Genomic DNA, 22,980 nt, shown 5'->3' on the forward strand with positions numbered 1-22,980 from the left:
ACATTCATGAAAAATCGTAGCATTTTCATCACTTCTAACAACACTCCACCCACAAAGAAAACTAATTTAGTTGTTACTTCAAGTCTATTGCTTTGTATTTAACCATATTTCATATATTTTTTGAAAAAATGTTTATTAGAATAATCTCATTCTTTCATTTTTTTGAAAAACTTCTATTTTTTGGATTACATTTAAACCTCATTCTCTAGTGAAATAAAATGTAATTTTTAAGTATTATTATTTCACTAACTTCACTGGATGAAAAAGGGAAAAAAAAGGATGTTCATTTTAAGGATCATGTATTTTATTTGACTAATCATAAGGATAATATTTCTTATCCTAATGGAAAAACTAGAAAGAAATATAGTAATATATTAATAAATAATTAAAAAACTACTTTTTAAAATAGCCAGTACAATTCTGTTTTATTTACTTCTAAATAAATATTAAATACATGTTATTTAATTGGGGCTTTTTCTTTTATTTGTTTGATCATACGTATTACAGTCCTAAATTTTCTAGAAAATATGTTAAAAATATAGAAAAATAAGAAAAATAAACCTTATGATCAATGTTTTATTGTGCTAAAAAATACATTAAAATATTTCAAAATGCTTATTATTTAAAATTATTTTACAGGAAAACCAAGTCAAAAATAGTAAATCTGTGTTTATTGTAGGAATATTTTATTAGAAAAGCAGGAAAAGTTTTTTTAAGTAATAGTAAAATATTTTTAAAATAATAATATTATACTACTTGAGAAACAAGTTCAAACTATAGTGAACATTTATTCCTTTTAATTATTATTTATTTCACTTTACTAATTATAAGAATAATATTCCTTGGATTACAAAAACAAAAAAATCATACGTTTAGTCCAGAATAATTTGAAGAAATATAATCCTTATGTTAAAATAATAAAATACATAAAATAAAATAAATAAATCATATTTAATATTTCAAAATAATGTATTAATATTTATTATTTTACAGAAAAACAAGTTCACGTGGTACAGTGATATAATACCTAAAATAACTATATTCCTTACAAATAAATAATAAATAAAATAAATATAAAAATAAATTATATTTCATAGGATTCAGTATACTTCTAATTTTACTGGAAACGCATGTTAAAAATACAGCAAATTTAGCCATACAATCCTGATGATGAGCATTTTACCCAAAAAATACTGTAGAAATATAGTAAAATAAAATAATACAAAACATACTCCAAATGCAAGTAAACAGATTCTAAATCAAGAGCAATAATGAACAAAGTAATCTGCTAATGTGAATAAATATTTTTCTCTGTGTTCTATGTCTAAAATCATCAGTGCAACACCGGGTAGAAGGTATTTAGATTAAATACATTTTAAACTCACTTTACTGAAAAAGGTTGAGAAATATTGTTTTCATTTATTACAACACAGCAATAAACGATTTCATCTACGAAGAAAGTATCTACTACCACCCCTCTTTAAACTCCGATGCCCTCTGTGGGTGGATCAGTCAAATATGCAAGTTTGCACTATCCAAAGCCATGTTAACAAGCACTTTTACAAAAGAGGGGAGAAGATGTTAACATTCAGGACTGCAGGGGTCTGGCTAGTGTGGGTGAAGGGTGGCACTTCAGTAGCTGGGGGATGAGAAGGTGGGAGTTTCAAACTAGTAATATAAAACACAGAGCTTTTGTTCACACAGGAGGAAGCAAAGATTAAAACCGAGCAATAGGTTAGTGAGTTGGCGGGTCAACCTGAGCATCGCCGAGTTAGCTGCATCATTGCTTCTGTCATTCAAAGAAGCATTGGAGTCTAAAGTGAGAGGAAATGAGTTTGTTGCATGACAACTAATGGAAGAATTAGCATGCAGGCATATGCGATTGCAGCAGAAAAGAAGATTTGGTGGGCGTTCTTTGACTAATGCTAAACTTCTCGAATTGCAACTGTAACTTCTAGCCAGGCATTCCAGCAATTCGGGTTTTTTGACTATTTGAACCTCTTGATGAAGCTAGGCCTGGTGTGAGCTCCTCACTCCCTGCTCTCAAGTCAGTCTGCATTTTTTCAGGTTATTTTGGTCCAATTTGCAAGTCAATGGAGGTGGGAGAAACAAGGCACTGTCTTTCTTCCCTTTTCTTAGTACGGGTTATCTGACCTTAAGAAGATAACGCTGCACATCCTTAGAAGGAAAAAAAGTGACTAAAAGAGAGATAAACTAACTCTTGATGAAAGCAGAGAGCTACTTTTAGTAAGATAACAACCGTTGCCAATATGATATAAAGTTATCATGTAATTACTATGTTATTATTACATACCAGTCAACCTCAGGCATTTGCGCCACTTGATTGTAATTGATTGTAATGATTGTAATTCCCCCCCATGAAGCAATAATAACCTCTACAAACAATGGAGCACCCATTTACTCACTTTAAAATGGACCATGTAGAGTACTACGACAATATTAACAATCTAAGATGACGCTGTCGTCTGCAACCAGTGACAGAGATGATCCAGATTAGACTATAAGGCGCACCTAAAACCATACATTTGCCAGAAATTCAAAAGTATGCACCTTATAGTACGGGATGTACGGAAGGTTCAAATTGTTATTTTAAAGATAGATATATAAAATAGAATCACCTTGATACATTCTAAGAACTGTGAAAATATGTTCTTAGCAGAAGTTATCAACTTTTCTCCCACCTTCCATTTCACTGAGCTCATTGGTAAGATATGTACCATATTTTCTGGACTATAAGGCGCACCTAAAAAAACAAAATTTGCCAGAAATCCAAAGTGCGCCCAATAATCCAGTGCGCCTTATATTCCTGAAAGTAGGCTATGTTATTTACTAGGTCAAAACTATTAGAAGAAGCATTAAAATGGGGTCAATCACTAAACATGAAGCCAGTTAGAAATCAAATTTCCTAGAAAATCACAATCACCCATAAATGGTGAACAACTTTTAGGACCAGTCCGTAGACTACACAAGTCTTCTTAAATGGGCACTACAGAGGAAACCAAAACTGCAGAGACTCAGTGATCAAAACCCACTGTTTAAATTTTCATTTTTTTTTGCCAAGCCTTTTTGAGCTTTTTGGGTACCCGTAGCAGCAAGATAGTGGACAATTATGTCAGCTACCCTTAGGTGCGAGATATGTCATGTAAAGTCAATGCAAATTTTGACCTATGTGTATTTAATGAAATGAAAGTCTAAATAAAAGTTTAATGCTTTTTATTTAAAATAATATTATTTTTGTTTTGATGACCACTAAAAGGTGCTAAATTATGCACACTGTCCCTTTAAGAGGAGACCTGGTGCCCATGGGTACCTCATTGGTGACCCCGTCTTGATGGAACAAGCCAGCAGCAAATTCCACGACAAAGGCGCAATTGTTCAAGACATCAAAAGTGATTAATGTGAGATGTCATAAAGTGCTTGACTTGACATTTTGTACTTCAATGTAGTGACATATCCAGGACTAGAATGCCATTCAGTAAAAAGTGGACGTCTGCCAGTTTATTTACAGTATAAGTATTGTGTTTTATTTCAACTTTCCTTGAAAAGTGAAAATAAAAAACAAAGGACAAACCGAAAAATGGAGAGGTAATGGAGAGGCAATGAAGACACTAACAAACCAACAGACACTGAACTACTATCAAAATGTCTAAACCAGAAAGAGGAAACCAGGGCTGCACAGACCACAGATTATTGTAAACGGCAGACTATTATTAGACCATCCCTTCATCCAAAACCTACATGACGGCAAGGAAAAACTCAAAAACCTCAACATGAGTAAAATTAAGAAACCTTAGAGAAGGGACCGCACATGAGGTCATCCCCCTTCCAGGATGACCTGGTTGCAATGGATGTTGCAAAAACAAATAATACACAGATATTGTCAACATAAAATATAGGTTATTCATATGTGATAGAATAGAAGTGTGTTTTAAGCCTAGATTTAAACAGTTCCACTGAGGTTGCAGATCGAATCTTAGGGGGAAGAGCATTCCACAGCACCGGGGCCCGAATGGAGAACGCTCTCGAACCTGCGCATCACTTCTTGGCTCCTAGTATTGCTAATTAGAAGTGAAAAACATTAAACATTACCATTACCTGTATAGTTTTCATTTTAGATGTAAATACTTATATTAGAGAGGAATACTTTTAAATGTTTTAGAGATAGATAGATAGAACAGGAAGGGAACCCAGATGCGTGACGTTTCTCACACAAGCTTTATTTTATGGGAAATGGGGCAGTCATGCACGTTAACCCAAACGCCAGTGATTTGGCGATCGTTGGGCGGAAGACGTAAGGCAGAGATCAATACCAATTGCACGAGCATATATCGGACAGATTGGGTCGATACCAGATAGGACTGGACAGACAAGATTGATATCAAGCACTGGAGACTGGAGTCCGATAACAACTAGGATTAGATAGACAGAAACGATACCAGACACTAGAGATCGAAACCAAACAGGACAAACTAGACAGGAATGCTACCAGACACTGGAGATCGATATCAAACAGAAAAAAACTAGCCGGGAACGAAACCAGAGCAAAAACCCACGTCTCGCGGGTGCAGAGGTTCGTTGACGGACTGACAAAGGGTGAGTGAGAGCACTGAGCTTAAATAGGAGGGAAGCCAATCAGTCAACGAGCCGCAGCTGGTGCCAAACGGGCGGGGCCAATTGGGCGCCATAGGCAACCGTGACATTGTAATGTTTGGTAGGAGCGAGGGACAGTGATACACGGCAAAGCATGGCTGCAGATCCAAGAAGGGATTCTATGGTGAATAAGAAATGAAAATTTCTCAACCTATGATTTTTTTTTTCTATAAAAATTAACATTGGTATACTAGTTCACGGATTTTTACCGAGTATTCAAACCCATGTTTTTTTATAACTGGATGAAGGTTTTTTGTACCACTAGGAGGCACTAACTATTACAGATGCTTTTTCAAATTTAAACAACGACTAAAAAATCTGGACTCAAAACTAGTACTTTAGTCTGCGGCTGCTTTATTTTGAAGCTTGAAAATAAATCACTACGATCGCATCAAATTTCTGTTTCGGTAAAAGTTTGGTACTTCCTGTTTCAAACAACATCATGTTATTGTTCTTTTTAATATTCTGGAGACGGATTTTAAGACGGGTAATACTAGGGTGTGTGTGATAAAATCTATAGCTTTTTAACCCTGGAGAACCCCAAGAACCTTCTTCTTCTTTGGAAACTTATGACCCTTGGGTTCTTTGGGGTAATGTCATAAGGTTGGCATGTATGCATTTTGCTCAAAACTGTCCCTGGAAATGAATGGCTGGATTGAAGTAAAACCACTCACGAATAGTCTCAAATTTTGTCTTTATTGTGATGCTAGACAACCAGAGAGCGTTATGAGACTGCTCCAAGTGTTATTTTGAAATACATAATCAGATCTGGAAGCATCTGACAGTGTTTTTTGTTTTTTAAATTTTTAGGCTGATGCTTTTACTTTGTAGTACCTTCAGGCCTTGTCAACGATCACGTCTGTGCTCAAAGTCTGCATTCGAGAGTGTTTGGTTCTGGTCAGCTGCCTGGGGTGCCCTTGCAGGCCATATGGGGGGCAAGGAGAGGTAGAACTTAGAGGGCAGGAAGGGGGTTGGGGCCTGTGAAGGGCCCCGGCTGCTGGACGCTGGCTGGACTATTTGATCTCAGTTAGAGTCTCTGAGTCTGTGAAGAAAGGCCACGACTTGAGTTTTTATGAAGCCTCATTATGGGCACTTAACAATCACATCTGAGCTTGTTAGGCGGCCAATACTATCAAGAATACCTCTTTAGTGCTTCTTAAATCGGGGTACGAATACCCCTGGGGTAGTGGGGGCACTTCATTGTTTACTTGAGATTTTAAAATATGTTTATTTTCAAAGTAGTATTGATGCAAAATCTAATATAATAATCTTATATTGGAATACTAAAGCATACAATCTAACCATTATTCCTTATTTTAACATACTGTAATTGAATTCAAGTCACATTTATTTGTATAGCTCTTAATAACAAATGTCTCAAAGGACTGCACAGCATTACAATGACACCATCGCCTGATCTTAAACCAACATGAGTGCAAGGAAAAACTCAAAAGCTCAGCATGAGGAAAAAAGAAACCTTGAGAAAGGGTCTCACATGTGGTATCCCCCCTTCTAGAATTACCAGGGTGCAATAAATTTATATTACGGTTTATTATACCAAAATACTTGGTGTATAAAATTATAACATATTTTTTTCCTGATTTAAAATATTACTTAATCCTAAATTATCTCATTTTAACCATTTTTAGCAAACTACAGCATTCTATATAAGCGTTGTTCCTTTTTTTTAATATATTTGAAGATTGTTATAGAAAAATATTTGAAGTGCTAACTGATTACATTTTTTTAGATTTCAAATATTACCAGATAATGTTTTAATTATTTTTAATGATATTTACTTAGTTCAAATACATATTTTAAATGGTTTAATATGACATCATTTTTGCTTTTTTTAGTAAACTGAGGTGCACCATAAAATCATTGTCTATTACTTTAATATAATTGAATGCTGTTACACTTAAAAAACTGTGAACGTAATATGATTTTTTTTCTTATATCCAGTATTACCAAATCATAATTTAATGTACTTTTAATTATATTAGTCAATTATATTATATATTTCCAGTGTTTTGTGTTTCACAGTAATTTAACTTTTTGTCCAAGAAACATAATAGATAAATTATCTTAAATTGAGCAAATTGATTGGAAAATTATACTTTTTCTACATATAATTTTACTATACTTTTGCCTTACAACTATTATGACTGAATGCATATAATTTATTATTTTATTGAACTATAATTTTTCTCACAAAAAAAAAAGAAGTCACTAAAATTATAAGACTATTTAGGTAATTCATATTCAGTTACTGAGACATTACAGTATTATCCATACACATATTTAATAATTCATTCATTCCGTCAAAGATCCTCAGTGAACTGTTGTTACAGGGTTGTAATACCGTAACAAATTTTCACCGTCTACATCATTAAAAAAAGGTTAAGACATACTAAATTACAGTTCATAATTGATCTAATTGTCTGTATTCCTCACTACATGATGCAAGCAAAAGATCCTCTGACTAGACTTAAGTCCAGACTTTTGTCTTAAACCTGATCTATTTGTTTGTCAACCACACAAACTGCGGCTATCCATCGAGTTTTCTTCCCTCGCTTCACCTGTCCTCTATTTCTGGGTCCGTTAGCAAGATAAAAGAAGGATCAGACAGTGTCTGCAGCAGGTTGCAAAACAAACAGTGACTAGCAAAAGGGGACTTGATGGGGAGAGAAACCGGCCCTGCGGACATTCCCCATGTGGTGTCCTTGTCTCATTGTCAGGCTTGTGTTTGGACAGACCCCAGGCTCAACTGATCAAACCAGTGTGGGTCACTTTCTAAAGTCTCTTGAGATACAGAAGGACACACTGCTCGTCGCTTGTTTTAACATGTAGATTGTGGTACATGGGAAAATACATTATAACACATGAAGGAAGTGCCCTAGATACTATTGATCCTTTGCACACACAGGACATAACCACATGACGACACCATGACGGATGGTACTAACCCGTAGTAAACAGTGGACGGGGACTGCTAACAGTAGACAACAAAAAAAGAAAACAGTTATACTATTCAACACCATTGAATGAAAGAAAACTTTTCTTCGAACATTAAAATAAAAACAGGACAAAAACAATGAGTCAACAACAAAAAAATGTTACATGACATAAACCATTGGCAATGACTAGTCAAACAAAGATTGTGCAGCTGTCAGATGAGGTGGCTCACCTTATCGGAAATCACAGGAGTGCCTTTTAGAGAAACTGAGGATAGCAATAGCAACGCTAGATACGACCCATAGTTTTTAATAGACTAGCACAGAGCATCTGCACCCTGTCTAGAAATCAGTTTTGAGCATGTAGAAAATATTTACTTTGGCGGGATGGCTTTTAATCTTCTGAACGTTTGCCTCCCGTTTTATCCATTGATAATTTGGCAGTTAATTCCTGCATAATAAGCTTTATGGCAGAGCGCATAACAATACTTGTGATATTCGGAAGATTACTGTGCTGAATCCCTGGTTAATTGCAATAAAAGCAGCTTGTTTGGGGCGGCAGTAGCTCAGGAGGTAGAGCGATCGTTTTAGGATTAAGGGATCCCAGTTCGAATCCCGGCTTGTCCGTGTTACATGCCGAAGTGTCCTTGGGTAAGACACTGAACCCCCAATACCCCCAATAAGCAGGTTAGCAGCCTTACATGGCTGCACAGATCATGGCCGCTATTGGGAAATGTGAAGCACAATGTAAAGCGCTTTGGGAAGTCATTGACTTGAAAAGCGCTATATAAATGCAGATCATTTCATTTCATTTCATTTCATTTCATTTCATTGCGTAGTATGAAGTGGCAACGGAAAGCCACTAACGTTCGCTTTTAACCACTAGCTAACCTATTATATTGAGTGTCTTTGACGTGACTTGTACCCACTTAACATAAAATTGCGAATCAGGAATACATCAAATGTAGCTTGTAAAAAATACTTGCTGCAAATCCTATAAATAACTTGAGGGCGCTCTGTTAAATTTGCAAATAAATATTGCTGTCTTCTGTCTTCATCAAAACAGATATGATATAATTTCGAACTGTTTGGCACAGCTCAATGCACAGAAGTAAATCACTATCTTAAAAAGTTGTGGTTGTATTATTCTGTCGTCGTTATTGATGTTTGTTTCAAATCAACTCATTTAACTGCTATCTGCTAAGGGTGCGTCTGTCGTCCGTTATGTCTCTCATTCTGCCAGGGAAGGCAACCTGAAGTCACATGTCAAGGGTCAATAAAGAGCTTTGTTTGACTCAACAGATATTTCCCTTTCCTCTGTCTAGTGAAAAACAACATCTGATCAGGTGGCACAATGGCGGCATCGGCAGCTTGCTATCAAGGCGGGGCACGTCAGCGAGACTTGATCATGGAGCAGAAAGTCGGGAAACTCGCGTCCGGCTTCCAGCGCAGTTCCACCTCGGATGACGACTCCGGCTGCGTATTGGAGGAGTATGCCTGGGTACCGCCCGGCCTCCGACCTGAGCAGGTAAGATTTTAACTGATTTTTTTATTGTATTATGTACTGATGGTGGACCCAATTGCGGGGGAGTGGGAGATGAGGCAGGTCATGCAGAAAAAAGATGTTTAAAAATAGTAATAGTCTGACACTAAAGGCTGGGCTAGGGAAGATTAGAGTCTGGTGGGTCTATTGGTGACAGAATCCTCAGCAGGGAACACCATAACCTCCCATCCCGACCAAATCCTAAGGTGTTTCCTAGTCAGCAAATAGAGAAATATGACTTGACCACTGTACTGCATATTCTCGACAGGTACCATTGAACAACCCATTTGTCCATCAATCCCTCTTCTTCTGGGCCAGGTCCAGGGATAACTTCCTTAGTTTAGAATGGAATACTCCCAATCCCCGGGCCACTTTTTACAGCTCATCCGACGAAATTCTGAGGCGTCCCGAGACCATCTGATAGAAAGAGTCTCTCCAGAGGTATCTTGGGTCTCTCCCGTGGCCTCCTGTCTATGCCTGGAACACCTCTCTTGTGAGACCAGCAGGCATCAGGAACAGATGCACGATCCATCTCAACTGGCTCTACCCTGAGTTCCTCCTCTGATTTCCTGACCCATCAGAGCTTCTCTCTCTATCTCTAAAGGAGAGCCTGGACACCCTGCAGATAACTCCTTTGCGCTGCCTTTATCCAAGTCAGACCTTTCATGTTGGACAAAATGTTGAACAAATCAAATAGTTCCATTTGGGACATTTGATTTATATAAGAAAAAGTGTCACATTAATCAGTTGGCCACTTTTAGCGGTAACCAAAGAGTTCCAGAGCATCCTTGCTTTGTTTAATCTCCTCTATTATCACAGACTTTAACCACAACTTGACAGCTAAATCCCAGTCACTTTGAAATGTTGAGAACAAAAAAAAATCAATTTTCTACACGTATATGGTGTCTAACGGAATAACAACTGCTTGGTCTTGGTCTTAAGTAGCTACAGTTCTAATTATCTCCCGTCTATTGTACGTTTGTTTGCATTGCTACCGCCTTGAATGATGAGGGATTCTCTTAGAGAGGATAAAAACAGCCTTGACCTCACTTTAGTTTCCCACCAGGTTTGTGCTTCGCCCTCATTAGCTGCGCTCCAAGTCGCAGTGGATTCGGCAAATAACAGACAGAAAGTCTACTTTTTATTTATGGGCTGTGCAATGGTCAGGTCTGTTTGTGATTAGCAGAGATCTGTTGTGGAGGACTTGGAGGGTCGAGCGGTATCGGGAATTAGAGGTTGGGGGTGAACTTTTAACAAGCCTTTTCCTCCACAAACACACAAACACAAGCAGGGCAGTTAGTCAAGCCCGGGGGGCAGCCAGTGTAATTTGGCACATTTTCCTGCGTGTTTCTCTTTTCTCTGGCTTCTTCTAACCAACTTCATCCTGCTTTTCACCACACACATGGAAGCAAATACGAGGGGTGATGACAGGCCAGACCGAGAAAAGCCCAAAGATGTAGGAACTTTTGTTTGGCCAATGTGTGGGTCAACTGTAATGTCTTTACTGCACTCATTGCCTTGAATGGTGCATTATGGGTCATCGTTACGGTAAAGAAACACATAGCTGCCTATTCCGTAGCCCCTGGGGAGTTGGATGAGGGGGTAATAGCAGCATCAAAATGTGCATAATTTATGATGGTGTCGGGGGGGCAAGGTAGAGGTTGATTGTCAGGGTAAATTGCCGTCACTCTGCTTCTTTAGATGGGCCGAGCTGCAGGAAGTCCTTAAACACATAGGACCAGAACGCCCCACCTCTTTATCAGGCGGACTGTAATGGCCCCTCCCTCATAAAGTTTAATCACCAAGTGGTCAGTCCCAAAGGTCAAAGTGCCATCATGAGAGTCTGCTTTGTCTCGTCCCTATAGAGACAAGCTTATGATTGTAAAATCAAATAAAAAACAACAACAACCTGGTTCGACCTGTTAAACTATTCGGACATTTATAGTCGTAATTTACGGGGAAACCACTCCACCAGTTTTCTTGGAATCAAAAGTCCACAACAGCTCACATGGAATACGTTATACGGAACTATGATGAGGAAAATATCTGTTGTCAATGCCTATATAATTCTTTCATCAGGTCCAACTGTATTTCTCCTGCCTGCCTGAGGATAAGATTCCGTTTGTTAACAGTCCAGGAGAGAAGTTCCGAATCAAGCAGCTACTTTATCAACTGCCGCCACACGATAATGAGGTAAGAACTCAGTGATAACGGATTTAATAGTTACAGTTACGTCAATAAGGTACCCTTAACTACTCACAGTGCAGTTTTCCAATCAGCCCCTGGTCACCACTGGAGGTGGGCAATACTGGGTATTATGGTATCAATCCGATAGAAGTAAATACAGGATAGTCTCGCTTGATACCGATCCGATTTTGCTTGTGAATGTTGAATAAATAAACCTTGACTTTGTTATGTAAATTTATAATTACAACTAACACGGGACGTATATTTTAAGCACTAAATGTTCAATTTTTATTAAATAACTACAATACAAACTTTAACTGTGTGAAAATGAATATGAATATTTTTATCAAAACTGTTAAAGAACAAATGTAAAGAGAGTCCAAACAAAAAAGCAATAATTTAATGAAAATACAAATATAGTAATGTCAACATAACAACTTTGCCTTCCATTGCAAAATATTTTGGAAATAAAATCAGAAAAAATAGTGTAAAGAATGCAATGTAAAAAATTCTAACAGTGTAAAAAAATAAAATGCTTCTATTACAACCATGGTTTCTGAACAAAATCTGTAGTCAAATCCAAAAAGCAGCAATATAACAAAAATTCAAATACTGTATGACAATGCCAACAAGAAAGAGAAACCTTCAGTTGCAAAATATTTTGAAAATAAATTAGTACGGCAAAGTGCAAACATAATTGGATCCAATTTGAAAGTTAGAATATTTTTGTAATCTTAAAACCAACTAACAACATTGTGCTAGTTAAAATGGGAGTACAGTATAGATCCCAGGAAAATACAGGATGTTCCAAAAGTCTTGGGAACATTTTGACATAATATCTCGGAAACTATTAAGGATATAAAAAGACATTTGGTAAATTCAAAAAGCTTATAATTTAGTTTTATATATAGTTTAAACATCAAGCTGAATTTTTGCCAAACTCATCCCAGCATTGCATGGCAAATGGTTGCAACAACTTCTGTTATCCGTGTCTTTAGCATATCCATGTTGCTTGAAATAGGGGGCAGAGATACTTTCAAAAAGTTGTTGCAGGACACTAAAGTTCCCTACTTGCTCTTCTGGGCAGTTTGACGGCCGTCCTGCTGAAAAGCAGTTCAAACTTGGTCATCAATCTCATCTGCTGAAATTAAGGGGAATCCAGTTCTTTTAGCTGGGGACAAGCACCAATTGGTAATGAATTTACCATGCCATCTCCTCATGGCTTCTCTTGTGGCTCCTCTTTAAACTTTCTGCCAAATGCACGTTCAACAACAGTCCATGGTTCCATTTTTGCAAATATAAGCACACATAATGCCTTTTGCCTTTCAAAGGAGAGTGTGTAGAATTTGTCCAGACCTACAAATACCTGGGTGTGCAGCTGGACAACAAACTGGACTGGACTGCCAACCCAGAAGCTCTATGTAGGAAAGGGCAAAGCCGACTTTACTTCCTCAGAAGGCTGGCCTCCTTCAAAATCTGCAAAAAGCTCCTGAAAATATTCTATGAGACAGTTGTGGCAAGCGCCCTCCTCTATGTGACAGTGTTGGGGAGGCAGCGTCAAGAAGAAGGATGCCTCTCGTCTCAATAAACTGGCTAGGAAAGCGAGCTCTGTTGTGGGCAAAGAGCTGGACAGCCTAACAACAGTAGCTGAGAGACGGGCACTGGAAAAGCTGCGGTCAATCATGGACAATCCATCGCATCCACTACACAGCATTATCTCCAGACAGAAGAGCAGTTTCAGCGACAGACTGCTGTCACTGTCTTGTACTACGGACAGACTGAAGAGATCTTTTCTTACTCATGCCATGAGGCTCTTTAACTCTACCCGGCAGAGTAAAAGCCCACATTAAACCACACCACCTACATTGCATATTACCGAATCTTATTGCAATATGTATTCTGTGTAGCACTATTTAGATATTCTATATAACACGCTACAGTGGGCATTTGCACGTCACACTGGGTATTTGTATATTGTATTCTTTTTGCTTTATTATTGTATTGTTCTCAGCTCAGGGATGCTGCTGGAAATGTGAATTTCCCTTCTGGGATGAATAAAGTATCTATCTATTCCTATCTATCTATCTATCTATCTATCTATCTTTTGGCTGAGAAAAAAATCCTTAATTGGTATGAAATAATTGTTTTAAAAAAATATGAGGTGCCCAAGACATTTGAAACACCCTGTAGCATCTATCCGAGTACTGTACTCGCTCAGTATCGATGTTTGGATTGATCCGTCCACCATTTGTTGCCACCCCATTGAGGGGTTTTGGTTGCACTACCCAGAAGATGTGGGCACAATTCAACTTTTGACTGGCTGCTTTCATGATGCTTGACACGCTGCCCCCATCCCCAGCCAGATTCCTGTCATAGTTCTAGGTTTTTACAAGATTGCCTGAGCAGGGGAAAAAGACATTGACTGAAAGAGGCTTTATGTGATGCCACAACCAGCGTGGCACCGCGATCCCACACGGCTCGCGCCCTCCTTTTGTTGCTTTCATTCTTGATTTCGAGCTAAACAGAGCCTCCAGTTTACACCCGCTTTGCCCCCATGTTAAGTCTTTGGGAAGGATCAAGAGAGCTTGTAAAAATCAGGTTGTCAATCAGGGCCGGTGGGTGGAGAAGTACTGTATTAGGGGAGTAGGAAGGGCAAACCGGGGTCAAGAGTTGCTTTTGTTCACCTCTCCGAAGTTGAAATTTACAACCTTGTATTCTCGGCTAACATTGTCGCGGCAGCGTTGGAGCCGTTAGAACAAATTGTGGCATGTGTGACTTAGACTGGTCTCATTCATTGCCAGATTCGTTACTGTCAGTCACTCTGCGAGGAAGAGAAGAAGGAACTACATATGTTCAGTGTCCAGAGGAAGAAAGAAGCCCTGGGGAGGGGCGCACTCAAACTGCTGCCCCGTGGTCGCCGGGACAGCATTTGTGAACACGTACGTACCTCGCTGTTTTCAAAAATTTGGGATTTAACTCAGAAAAATGTACCGTTGACCCCTGGGATACAGCGACCCCACCTTGCAGCATTTTCACTATTATTGGAAATAACCAGGCGATTAAAACAAGGAAATCCTTTCAAGGGCATGGCAATATTCGCAACTGGAAGTTTTAAAACAAGTTTAATTTTTAATACTCCCTCACCATGACCACCTTCACCCAAACCCCACCCGCTACTCCACTCAAAAAGCACAAGTCACGTCAAACCAAAGGTGATATACAATTTCATTTTTCCATTAGATGTCTATTAGTTTGTATCTATAATGATTTTTAATCATATACATGTATGTAAACATAAGTAATACACATCACATACTATTATACTGTATAACGTGTTTATCAGGGGTATTGACGGTTAGAAATGCATTAGCTAAAATTTTGCATCGGTATCCCCTACTATACGGCAATTTCACTTCCCCACCTCAGAATGGAATGTCATATCCTAGGGGTCTGTAATCGGATCAACACTGTGACGATCGGCATTTAGGCTAGACAGCACAGGATCTAAAACGATTTGAATACACTACAAGCATGATTCTGAGAAAGACTCATGATGTATGCATATTTGCAGTGCGGAGAGAAAATCAACGGGGGAGAGATGGCAGTGTTTGCATCCCGGTCAGCCCCCGGTTTGTGTTGGCACCCGGCATGCTTTGCCTGCTCTACGTGCAGCGAACTTCTGGTGGATTTGATCTACTTCTATCACAACGGAAAGATCCACTGTGGAAGGCATCACGCTGAGCTCCTCAAACCACGTTGTTCAGCCTGTGATGAGGTACAATCTGAGATAGCAATATCCATCTTTTGGGGTCAATGACTTGTTGACCTGTTATTCTCCCTGTTACAAAAACCAAGATTGTCCACATCTACCTTACAGATTATCTTTGCTGATGAGTGCACAGAGGCCGAGGGGCGTCACTGGCACATGAAGCACTTTGCCTGTTTCGAATGCGAGACCATCCTAGGGGGACAGCGTTATATCATGAAGGACGGACGTCCCTATTGCTGTGGCTGCTTTGAGTCTCTGTATGCAGAATACTGCGAGGCTTGCGGAGAACATATTGGTAAGACTGCCCATGGCAATTGCTTCAGAATTTATGCCAAAGTGCCCAGAAAATAAATTTAATGGGTACTTAAAACATAAAACAATATCCAAATGATCAAGCATATGTCCTTTGCACTCTTTCATTTTATTTAAAAGGGACAATGCACAATAATCAACACTGCTATAACCTGCATAAATGTGCTATATTTAGCATATAGCTAGTTTACATTCACAGTCCCTATGCTAATGTTTTATCCAGGTTGCCCTCAAATCTCAAATCATTTGTAACCGAAAGCTGCTCAAATTGTTAATCATTTTCTTTTTTAATCACACCAATCATTATTTCTTCAATAAACACACCATACGGACTACAATCATGACACTCGCTGTCAAAAATAGATTGTATAGATGTATATATGTAGATGCAGATGTATAGTAAAAAATGGGTGCGCGTTCACGTTAAGGGTGTGAGATTCATTCTGCAGGAGGCTAAGTTGGCCACAAAACTCAAACCTACTTAACATAAGATAAATTCCTGAATACATTAAACGTACCTTGTAAAAATGCCTGCTGCACATCCTGGAATACTTTGATTGCTGCAAGTGCCTCAGTTTAATTGCAGATAAACATCACTGTCTTCTTTCTTCATCGAAAGAGTTATGATGAGATGCCAAATTGGGCTTAGAACCTTGCGGGTTCGCACGGCAAGAAATCACCATTTTAAAAAGTCTTAGTTATATTCTTCTGTCGTAGTTATTGATATTTGTTTCATCTCATGCTAGGACACACTACACCAAGACACACGCGTAGACAGTACGACACATACACAGTGCGGACACATAAGCCATAAAGTGCATATGGCACCTTTGTAAACAAAAGGGTTTACTTTTAGCGAAGCATACTCAATGACATTGATTTACCTGCTTTTAATCCACTAAACAATTCCTTATTTTCCAGGTGTTGACAATGCTCAAATGACCTACGACGGTCTCCACTGGCACGCCAATGAGAGCTGTTTCAGCTGTGCCCAGTGTAAAAGCTCCCTAATGGGCTGCCCGTTCCTACCACACCAAGGTCGCATCTACTGTTCCAAGGCATGCAGCCTGGGCGAAGACGTGCACGCCTCCGACTCTTCCGATTCGGCCTTCCAGTCGGCTCGCTCTCGCGAGTCCCGTCGCAGCGTCCGCATGGGAAAAAGCAGCCGATCGGCCGACCAGTGCCGTCAATCGCTCCTTTTCTCACCTGCTGTCAACTACAAGTTTCCTGGTTTTAACGGAAACCCCAACGACAGCATGACCAACAAGCTAGCCCATTTGAATTTATCTGATGAGCATCTCTGGAGGGGCCGTGATGAGGAGACAGAGGCCCAAGAGGACCAAGAGGAGTGGGCAGAACATGAAGATTACATGACTCAGTTACTCCTAAAATTTGGAGAAAATGGCGTTTTCAGACAAGCTGGGGACTGTAGACCCACAGATTTTTGGGTTCCAGAGAGAGATGACAAGTTGAAATCAGAACCGTTTAAAGGTGGCAATAATGCAGACGGACGGGGCAGTCTTGCCAGCAAGAAGTACCAAGCTGATATGTACTGGGCTCAGTCACAAGACGGATTGGGAGACTCAGCCTATGGGAGTCACCCGGGGCCAGCGAGCAGCAGGAAGATTCAAGAACTCGAGTTGGAGCACGGATCCGGAGCAGGGATGGAAGACGAGTCCCGGTGGTACGGCGGATCTTTGGAGTGCATAACAGACGAGTTCAAGAAAAAGGAACAGAGTAACCGAGATTCGATGGATTCGCTGGCACTCTCCAATATTACTGGTGAGCTGGTAGTCCCTAGGCTTAACTTCTATACCACACTCTTAAAAACAGTCGGTTCAAAAATGGAACAACCTGATACTGTAGTAATGTAGATGTAAGCTGAATTCTTTCCAGGATCATGCTCATATCGCCAATTGCTTGTATAACAAGCACATTTTCCCAATGTGAAATAAATTTAAACTACCGGTAATTGATTTGTCCCTGACCTCCCAAAAGCATCCAATTTAACCCTAAATAGCTATAAAACACATCTTCCTGGTCAGTAGAAACACATTCAAATAGTCATCAAACATGAAAATGCGGTTATAAGATAAATAAGATATTAAAGAAATAAAATGTGAGTTTATTATGAGCACGTAGCATGGACTGTGTCGTCGTAACAAAGGTGGAGTGGGGCGCAAGGGGCGCCGGAGGAGTGACAGATAACGGGGGACTGTTGATGATACATAATCACTTACTCAAAATTAAAGTTACTGTAAGTCCAAATGAATGTGCACGCCTTTTTTCACAGCACAAGTTTTTCATTTTCTTTCTATTTACATTTTTGTTGATATCGCCTTCATCCAACTCAAACCCCATAGTTTTTTAAGGGTAACAATCTCATCCAACACCACGCACACTTCGGCTCCTAGGTACACACGGCGCCCAAGTGCAGCTTTGGGTTTAATTCGGGCCCGGTCCCTAAAATCAAATTAATACGGGTTTGGGGTGGTTCGGGCTTTTATACTTGCAGGCCAGGTCAAGTCGGGCCGTATGTCTTAGTACTATCTTACAATTACTATGTTGGCGGTGAGCGGATTCGAACTGTGAGCGGTCTCTAGTGGTAGACTCGGAGAATGCTCTTAACTTGGATTTTCTTTTGTATGTCGAGCAACGTTTTTGTTTCAAATGGATATTGTATATTAGAATTGTCGTGTCTAGAGGGACTCGAAAAGGTATAGGTATGACTGTACTTGGGTTGATTTGACTCGACGTCCGGTGTTGTTTCGCAGAAACAACTGCACCTAAATTAAATTACATTTTAGGTTTTTGTACAGGACAATTCTTCAAAAAAGCTTTGTTGTTTAAAATAAAAACCAAAGACAAAAATGTGTTATTTTATAATAAAGTGTATGGGTAATTTTGTTTAGATCAACGCAAACAATAAGGTCGTTTGGTGACACAGAAAAATTGACTCAAGTATTGGGTTGGTCACGTTTTTGAACCATACATTTTTTTAGAGTGCAGTGGTCTCCAACTCTATAAGCTATATCCTCCAATATGGTAATAATAATAATAGGCTTGCAATATAGTAGTTGATTTGTAATGAATCCATAATGCATGCCATTTTCTTTTCTCTCTATTACACTACAATATTTACATTTTCTGAGACAGTCGTGTTGAATTAAATCCTAATATTAAAACAGGGGTCTGTTTGTGACCCTTGTTCTATACTGTTATTTAAAATTTGTAATATTTATTTTCAGGGACATCTGTCGATGGTGACGGTAAAGACAGACCATTGGTCTACTCCATGCAAGGATTCCATGAACTGGAGACGGAGGATTGTGAGAAAACAAGTAACATGGGAACCCTCAACTCCTCTATGTTACACAGGAGTACAAACTCTCTGAAGAGCCTTGTATCGGAGCAGGAAGTGGAGGGAAATCCTTGTGAGGAAGAAGTAATACACATTCCAGAGGAAAGGCCAAAACCGCATGTCCCGGCCCTGAGGAGGGCGCGTTCACAAGCTCGACAGCAGCAAGTGAAGTTCTCCGAAGACGTGCTAGATCGTTACAGCGATCTCCAAGTGCGGCAGCCCCCAATGAGCGAACGGACTCGTCGCAGGGTGTTCCATTTCGAAGAGCATGATCAGGAAAATCACTCTGGGCGCAGCCATCATCACCACAGGAAGCGCCGCAGCCGCAAGTCTCGCTCTGATAACGCTCTTAACCTTTTGCCCAAAGAGAGGGGCCTAACGGGCTACGGGAACGACCCCAGACGAAGCGCTCACTGTTCGAGAAGAGACCACGGTTTTCACGGGCACCCACAATCCGGCGCTATGTCCGATTACAGGCTTCAAGGCTCAGCCAGGTTTTTGGATCTGTGTGGGGAGGACGACGATTGGTGTTCTACGTGCTCGTCTTCCTCGTCTGAATCTGAGGAGGAGGGCTTCTTCCTGGGTCAGCCCATCCCTCAACCAAAGCCGCTTAGACATTACTATACCGAAGACTTGCCGAGCCCTGTGGCTGGCATGTCTCCCCTGCCCTTCACCCAACGGACTAAACCTAAAAAGAAGAAAGGGCATAGGGGTAAAAACTGTATTATTTCATAGTCTTTATCCTGAGCTCTTACAAATGCCTGTCACATATCTCATACCTGTTTTGTTAGCATACACCAGATGTCCCCAAACGTTTTCCTCTGGGGGCCTTGTAAAAATCCCCTTCTCTGATGAGGGGCAGGGGTCAGTTTGTAACAGAAAAAGTTTGACGGTTGAAGAAGTGCCTAAATATAAAAATGTATTGTTTTCCAGAAAGCCACAATCAAATAACCCTTCTTGACAGAACAAAAGCCAGAAAATAAATAACACTATTTATGAAATAAATAACCAAATAACACTTTGGGGTTCTTGACAGAAAAAGTCCATGGAACTTTTTGTTCTACTGTGCAGTCTTAACAGGTCCAAGATCAGCTTATTTGTCAGAGAACTGGACCACCAGTGGAATAGAATAGTGGACTTGCAAAAAGGCAGTAGATTTGATCTCCTTATCAAACTATTTTTAGTCACGTACCAGAAAGGAATGCCAATTTCATTCTGGTCTTTAAATATTACAATGACAATAAATTCTATCCTATTCACAATGACAAATGTATTGTCATTGTAACATGTAAAATGCACACCGAAATTAACTTTCGTCTGTGGTACAATGATTAGAGTGTGATTATGAGATAATGCTTTTTAATTTGTCAACTAAATCATTGGTAAGAGCTTGGTGCTCTCACTGTTGAGACCAAGGTTTAAACCAGCTACAACCAAAAAGGCACACTTAGATTTGAGTACTAATTTAATTGTAAAAAAATGGATGTTAAAAAGCTCTTTGGCATTGTTCAGGGAGCAGGACCAAATTTGGAGACAGGGCGTATCCGTCCCACTTACTGTAGTTTGGGGACCACTGGCACACATTTAGTGGCATTAAAACTCCGTGAACTCATCCAGTATTTCGACTAATGCATATTTATACAAACATGGTCTAATTATTATATTGATACCAAATGTATATACTGTAGAGATTGAATACAAATGTGGCTATTTTTGTACCTTTGGATTAATGACATGCTTATGTACCAATATGGCATTAACATTAAACAAATGGTATGTTGTCTTCGTTTTTTTTTCCTTTGAAGTTGCCATGTTTTGACTTGTGAACTTGTTTTACATTTGTAAGTGGTGGTCCTGTTGTGTTGAGACGACTGTTATCTGTAAAAATGTATAAACCGAAATATAAGGTTAGCGTAATTGAAATAAAAAAGAAGAAACAAAGATACGCCCTCATGTGTTTCTTGGGGTAGGACTGGTAAGGGATTGACCAAAGTAGACTGGGACAATGAAATTCAGTAGTACCTCAAAATATGATTGTCCTAACAGACGATTTCTTAGGGAGTTGCAAAACAGAAAAATAGAATGTTTTTGCTAACAAATAAGTTTCAGTTTCAGGTAAGGTTTGGAAGTTTAGGTGGGATCCCTAAGGTTTCCTTGACCTCATGTAGGTTTTAGATCAGGGTATGGTGTAATAGTAGTCTGTAGTTAGCAACAGTGTGTGCAGCTCTTTGAGACTCATTATAATTAAGAGCCATACAAAAAACACGACTTGACTTGCTTAGGGGATCTATAGGTTGAAAAAATAAGAAGAAATAAAAACATTACATAAAAGATTAGCACCGTTGTGTTTACGTACATGTATGGGGTGGTTTTACATATTTCTTAAACAGAGAAAATTTAAGGTTGAACTGTACAGTATCTTAAAGTCGTACATTGCTGTAAGTTAGATTTTTTATTGTGTGCACCTTTTCCGGGTAGAGGACATTACTGTAGTGCTTCTTTCCACCGCTACCGGCATGTGGCGCAATGAGAGGTCACCCAGCATAGACTCCGAAGAAATCTGCTTCCTCTTCCTAGTTCATGTGTAAATCATTCTATACTGTATCTCCAGCGCGCTAAGAACTTTGACATTTTTATTGTTAAATATCGTGCATTCATTCAATATGGTTGGTGTGTAGTGTAAAGAACAAGGCGAGCAGTTTATTTTGAAATGAAAGTGAAATAAGAAAGCTTGATGCTGTTGAGATAGCTTTTTTCGGCCACTTTTTATCACGGAGGAGGAAGTCGCCTAACTCTTGAAGCTCATCTTCCATAAGTAAGTTAAACTTAACTTGATTTATCTTTACAGAGCATATTATTTCATGAAATGTTTTTTTTTATTACAAAACAATACAGGTTACATATACAAGCCTTAAACATACTTATTTAAACCTTAAACAAACAAAATATAGCACTAAGGCAACTTATGAACAAATTCAACTTACAACCGATCATCCTGAAACCATCTCTGTCTTAAGTAGAGCAGCTGCTGTACTGAAGTGTGAAAAAAACGCAACATTATCAATTGAAAATATTTATTGAAGATTTCTGAATTAAAAAAAAAACCACACATATACATGTTCAAAAATAATACCAACAAACGATCCCTTACCAGTGTTAAAATAGGTTTCACAATACTGTTCACTTCTTGATAAATCATGTTTCGGATTATCAAACACTTTTTTTGCGTAGGTTCAGAACGAACCTCTAAGAGGATTTCAAGAAATGAGATTTGTCACAACACTGTAGATAGCAACATGGAAGGGTTATTACGGCAGCAAGGCATTCAAAAGGGCACACACTTAGATCTACAATAGATGCTTAAAATATTAGGCATATGTTACAATAAAATGACTGCCTATATTACTTCCAGTTCAATACTCAAATTCTGATTAGATGCACTTCCACCATCAAGTGTACTGGTTGGATTTGGGAATTGTAGAGCAGGAAAAGCGTAGCTGATTAGGACTACACGACTAAATTCATCTTATTAAAAAAATATCTCCATAAACAGTTGTAAAAACCCTCGAAAGTTCTCGAGAAAAAGCACTTTGGTTGGAAAACATCCATGTTACGTTGTAGAGTCGGGCAATTCCAATGCCTCGTCCAGTTCTTTGACGTAATGCTTGAGGGCAGTGAGGCAGTTCTGCTTCATCTCCGACAAGTTTGAATGCAAAGCGCTCTGGAGAAGATTCTCTAACGTGGGCTCTTTGTTCACCAACATCTTCACCACCGTGACGAAGGTCTGACAATCCTGTTTGTAGTGCTGTAAAAAAAAAAAAAAAAAAAAAGGAAACAGTCATTTGAAAATGATGTAATTTTATGGCGGAGACGAGGGAGGTTTGGTTGGAAGCCTATAGATCCAATGAACAAAATACAGAAAATACAGAAGACTGCCCCCGCCTTACGACGTTTTCACTTTACGTGTGGAATAACACGTTTATTTAGCCACTCTTTATGTCATTTCACTACTATACGACATCAAGAAATTGTTTTGTGAGCCCATTGAAGTTATAAAATTCAAACAAGACGTGTTCGCGCGTATGATGAGTTACGTCTCGAAGATGCCTTCTGGACATCGTATAAAATGCGGGTCAGCTATTCGTTTGCGTCATGCCATCATGAAAAACGGAGATATGCTTTT

The 22,980-nt window shown here is 39.1% G+C and overlaps 2 protein-coding genes across 3 annotated transcripts in view; one reads left to right on the plus strand and one right to left on the minus strand.

Annotated features, from left to right (window-relative positions):
• The window catches only part of prickle1a (prickle homolog 1a), a 52,860-nt gene extending 32,163 nt beyond the window's left edge, over nt 1-20,697 (plus strand). For both annotated transcript variants that reach the window (XM_088340376.1, XM_088340377.1), the window contains exons 2-8: nt 8,951-9,153; nt 11,248-11,361; nt 14,157-14,294; nt 14,927-15,130; nt 15,233-15,419; nt 16,358-17,218; nt 18,685-20,697. In XM_088340376.1, the coding sequence (XP_088196502.1) occupies nt 8,980-9,153; nt 11,248-11,361; nt 14,157-14,294; nt 14,927-15,130; nt 15,233-15,419; nt 16,358-17,218; nt 18,685-19,532 (2,526 nt within the window). In that variant the 5' untranslated portion in view covers nt 8,951-8,979 and the 3' untranslated portion in view covers nt 19,533-20,697. The remainder of the gene's footprint in view (nt 1-8,950; nt 9,154-11,247; nt 11,362-14,156; nt 14,295-14,926; nt 15,131-15,232; nt 15,420-16,357; nt 17,219-18,684) is intronic.
• A 1,157-nt stretch (nt 20,698-21,854) lies between these two features.
• Nucleotides 21,855-22,980, minus strand: part of LOC148362810 (uncharacterized) — a gene marked incomplete at its 5' end in the record, with an annotated part of 36,803 nt that continues 35,677 nt past the window's right edge. Inside the window, one exon of the mRNA XM_088340379.1 lies at nt 21,855-22,602. Within this exon, the coding sequence (XP_088196505.1) occupies nt 22,408-22,602 (195 nt within the window). The remainder of the gene's footprint in view (nt 22,603-22,980) is intronic.

Source organism: Urocampus carinirostris, chromosome 7 (assembly GCF_059441175.1).
Source record: "Urocampus carinirostris isolate Australia breed hairy pipefish chromosome 7, RoL_Ucar_1.0, whole genome shotgun sequence".
NCBI classification, from domain to species: domain Eukaryota; kingdom Metazoa; phylum Chordata; class Actinopteri; order Syngnathiformes; family Syngnathidae; genus Urocampus; species Urocampus carinirostris.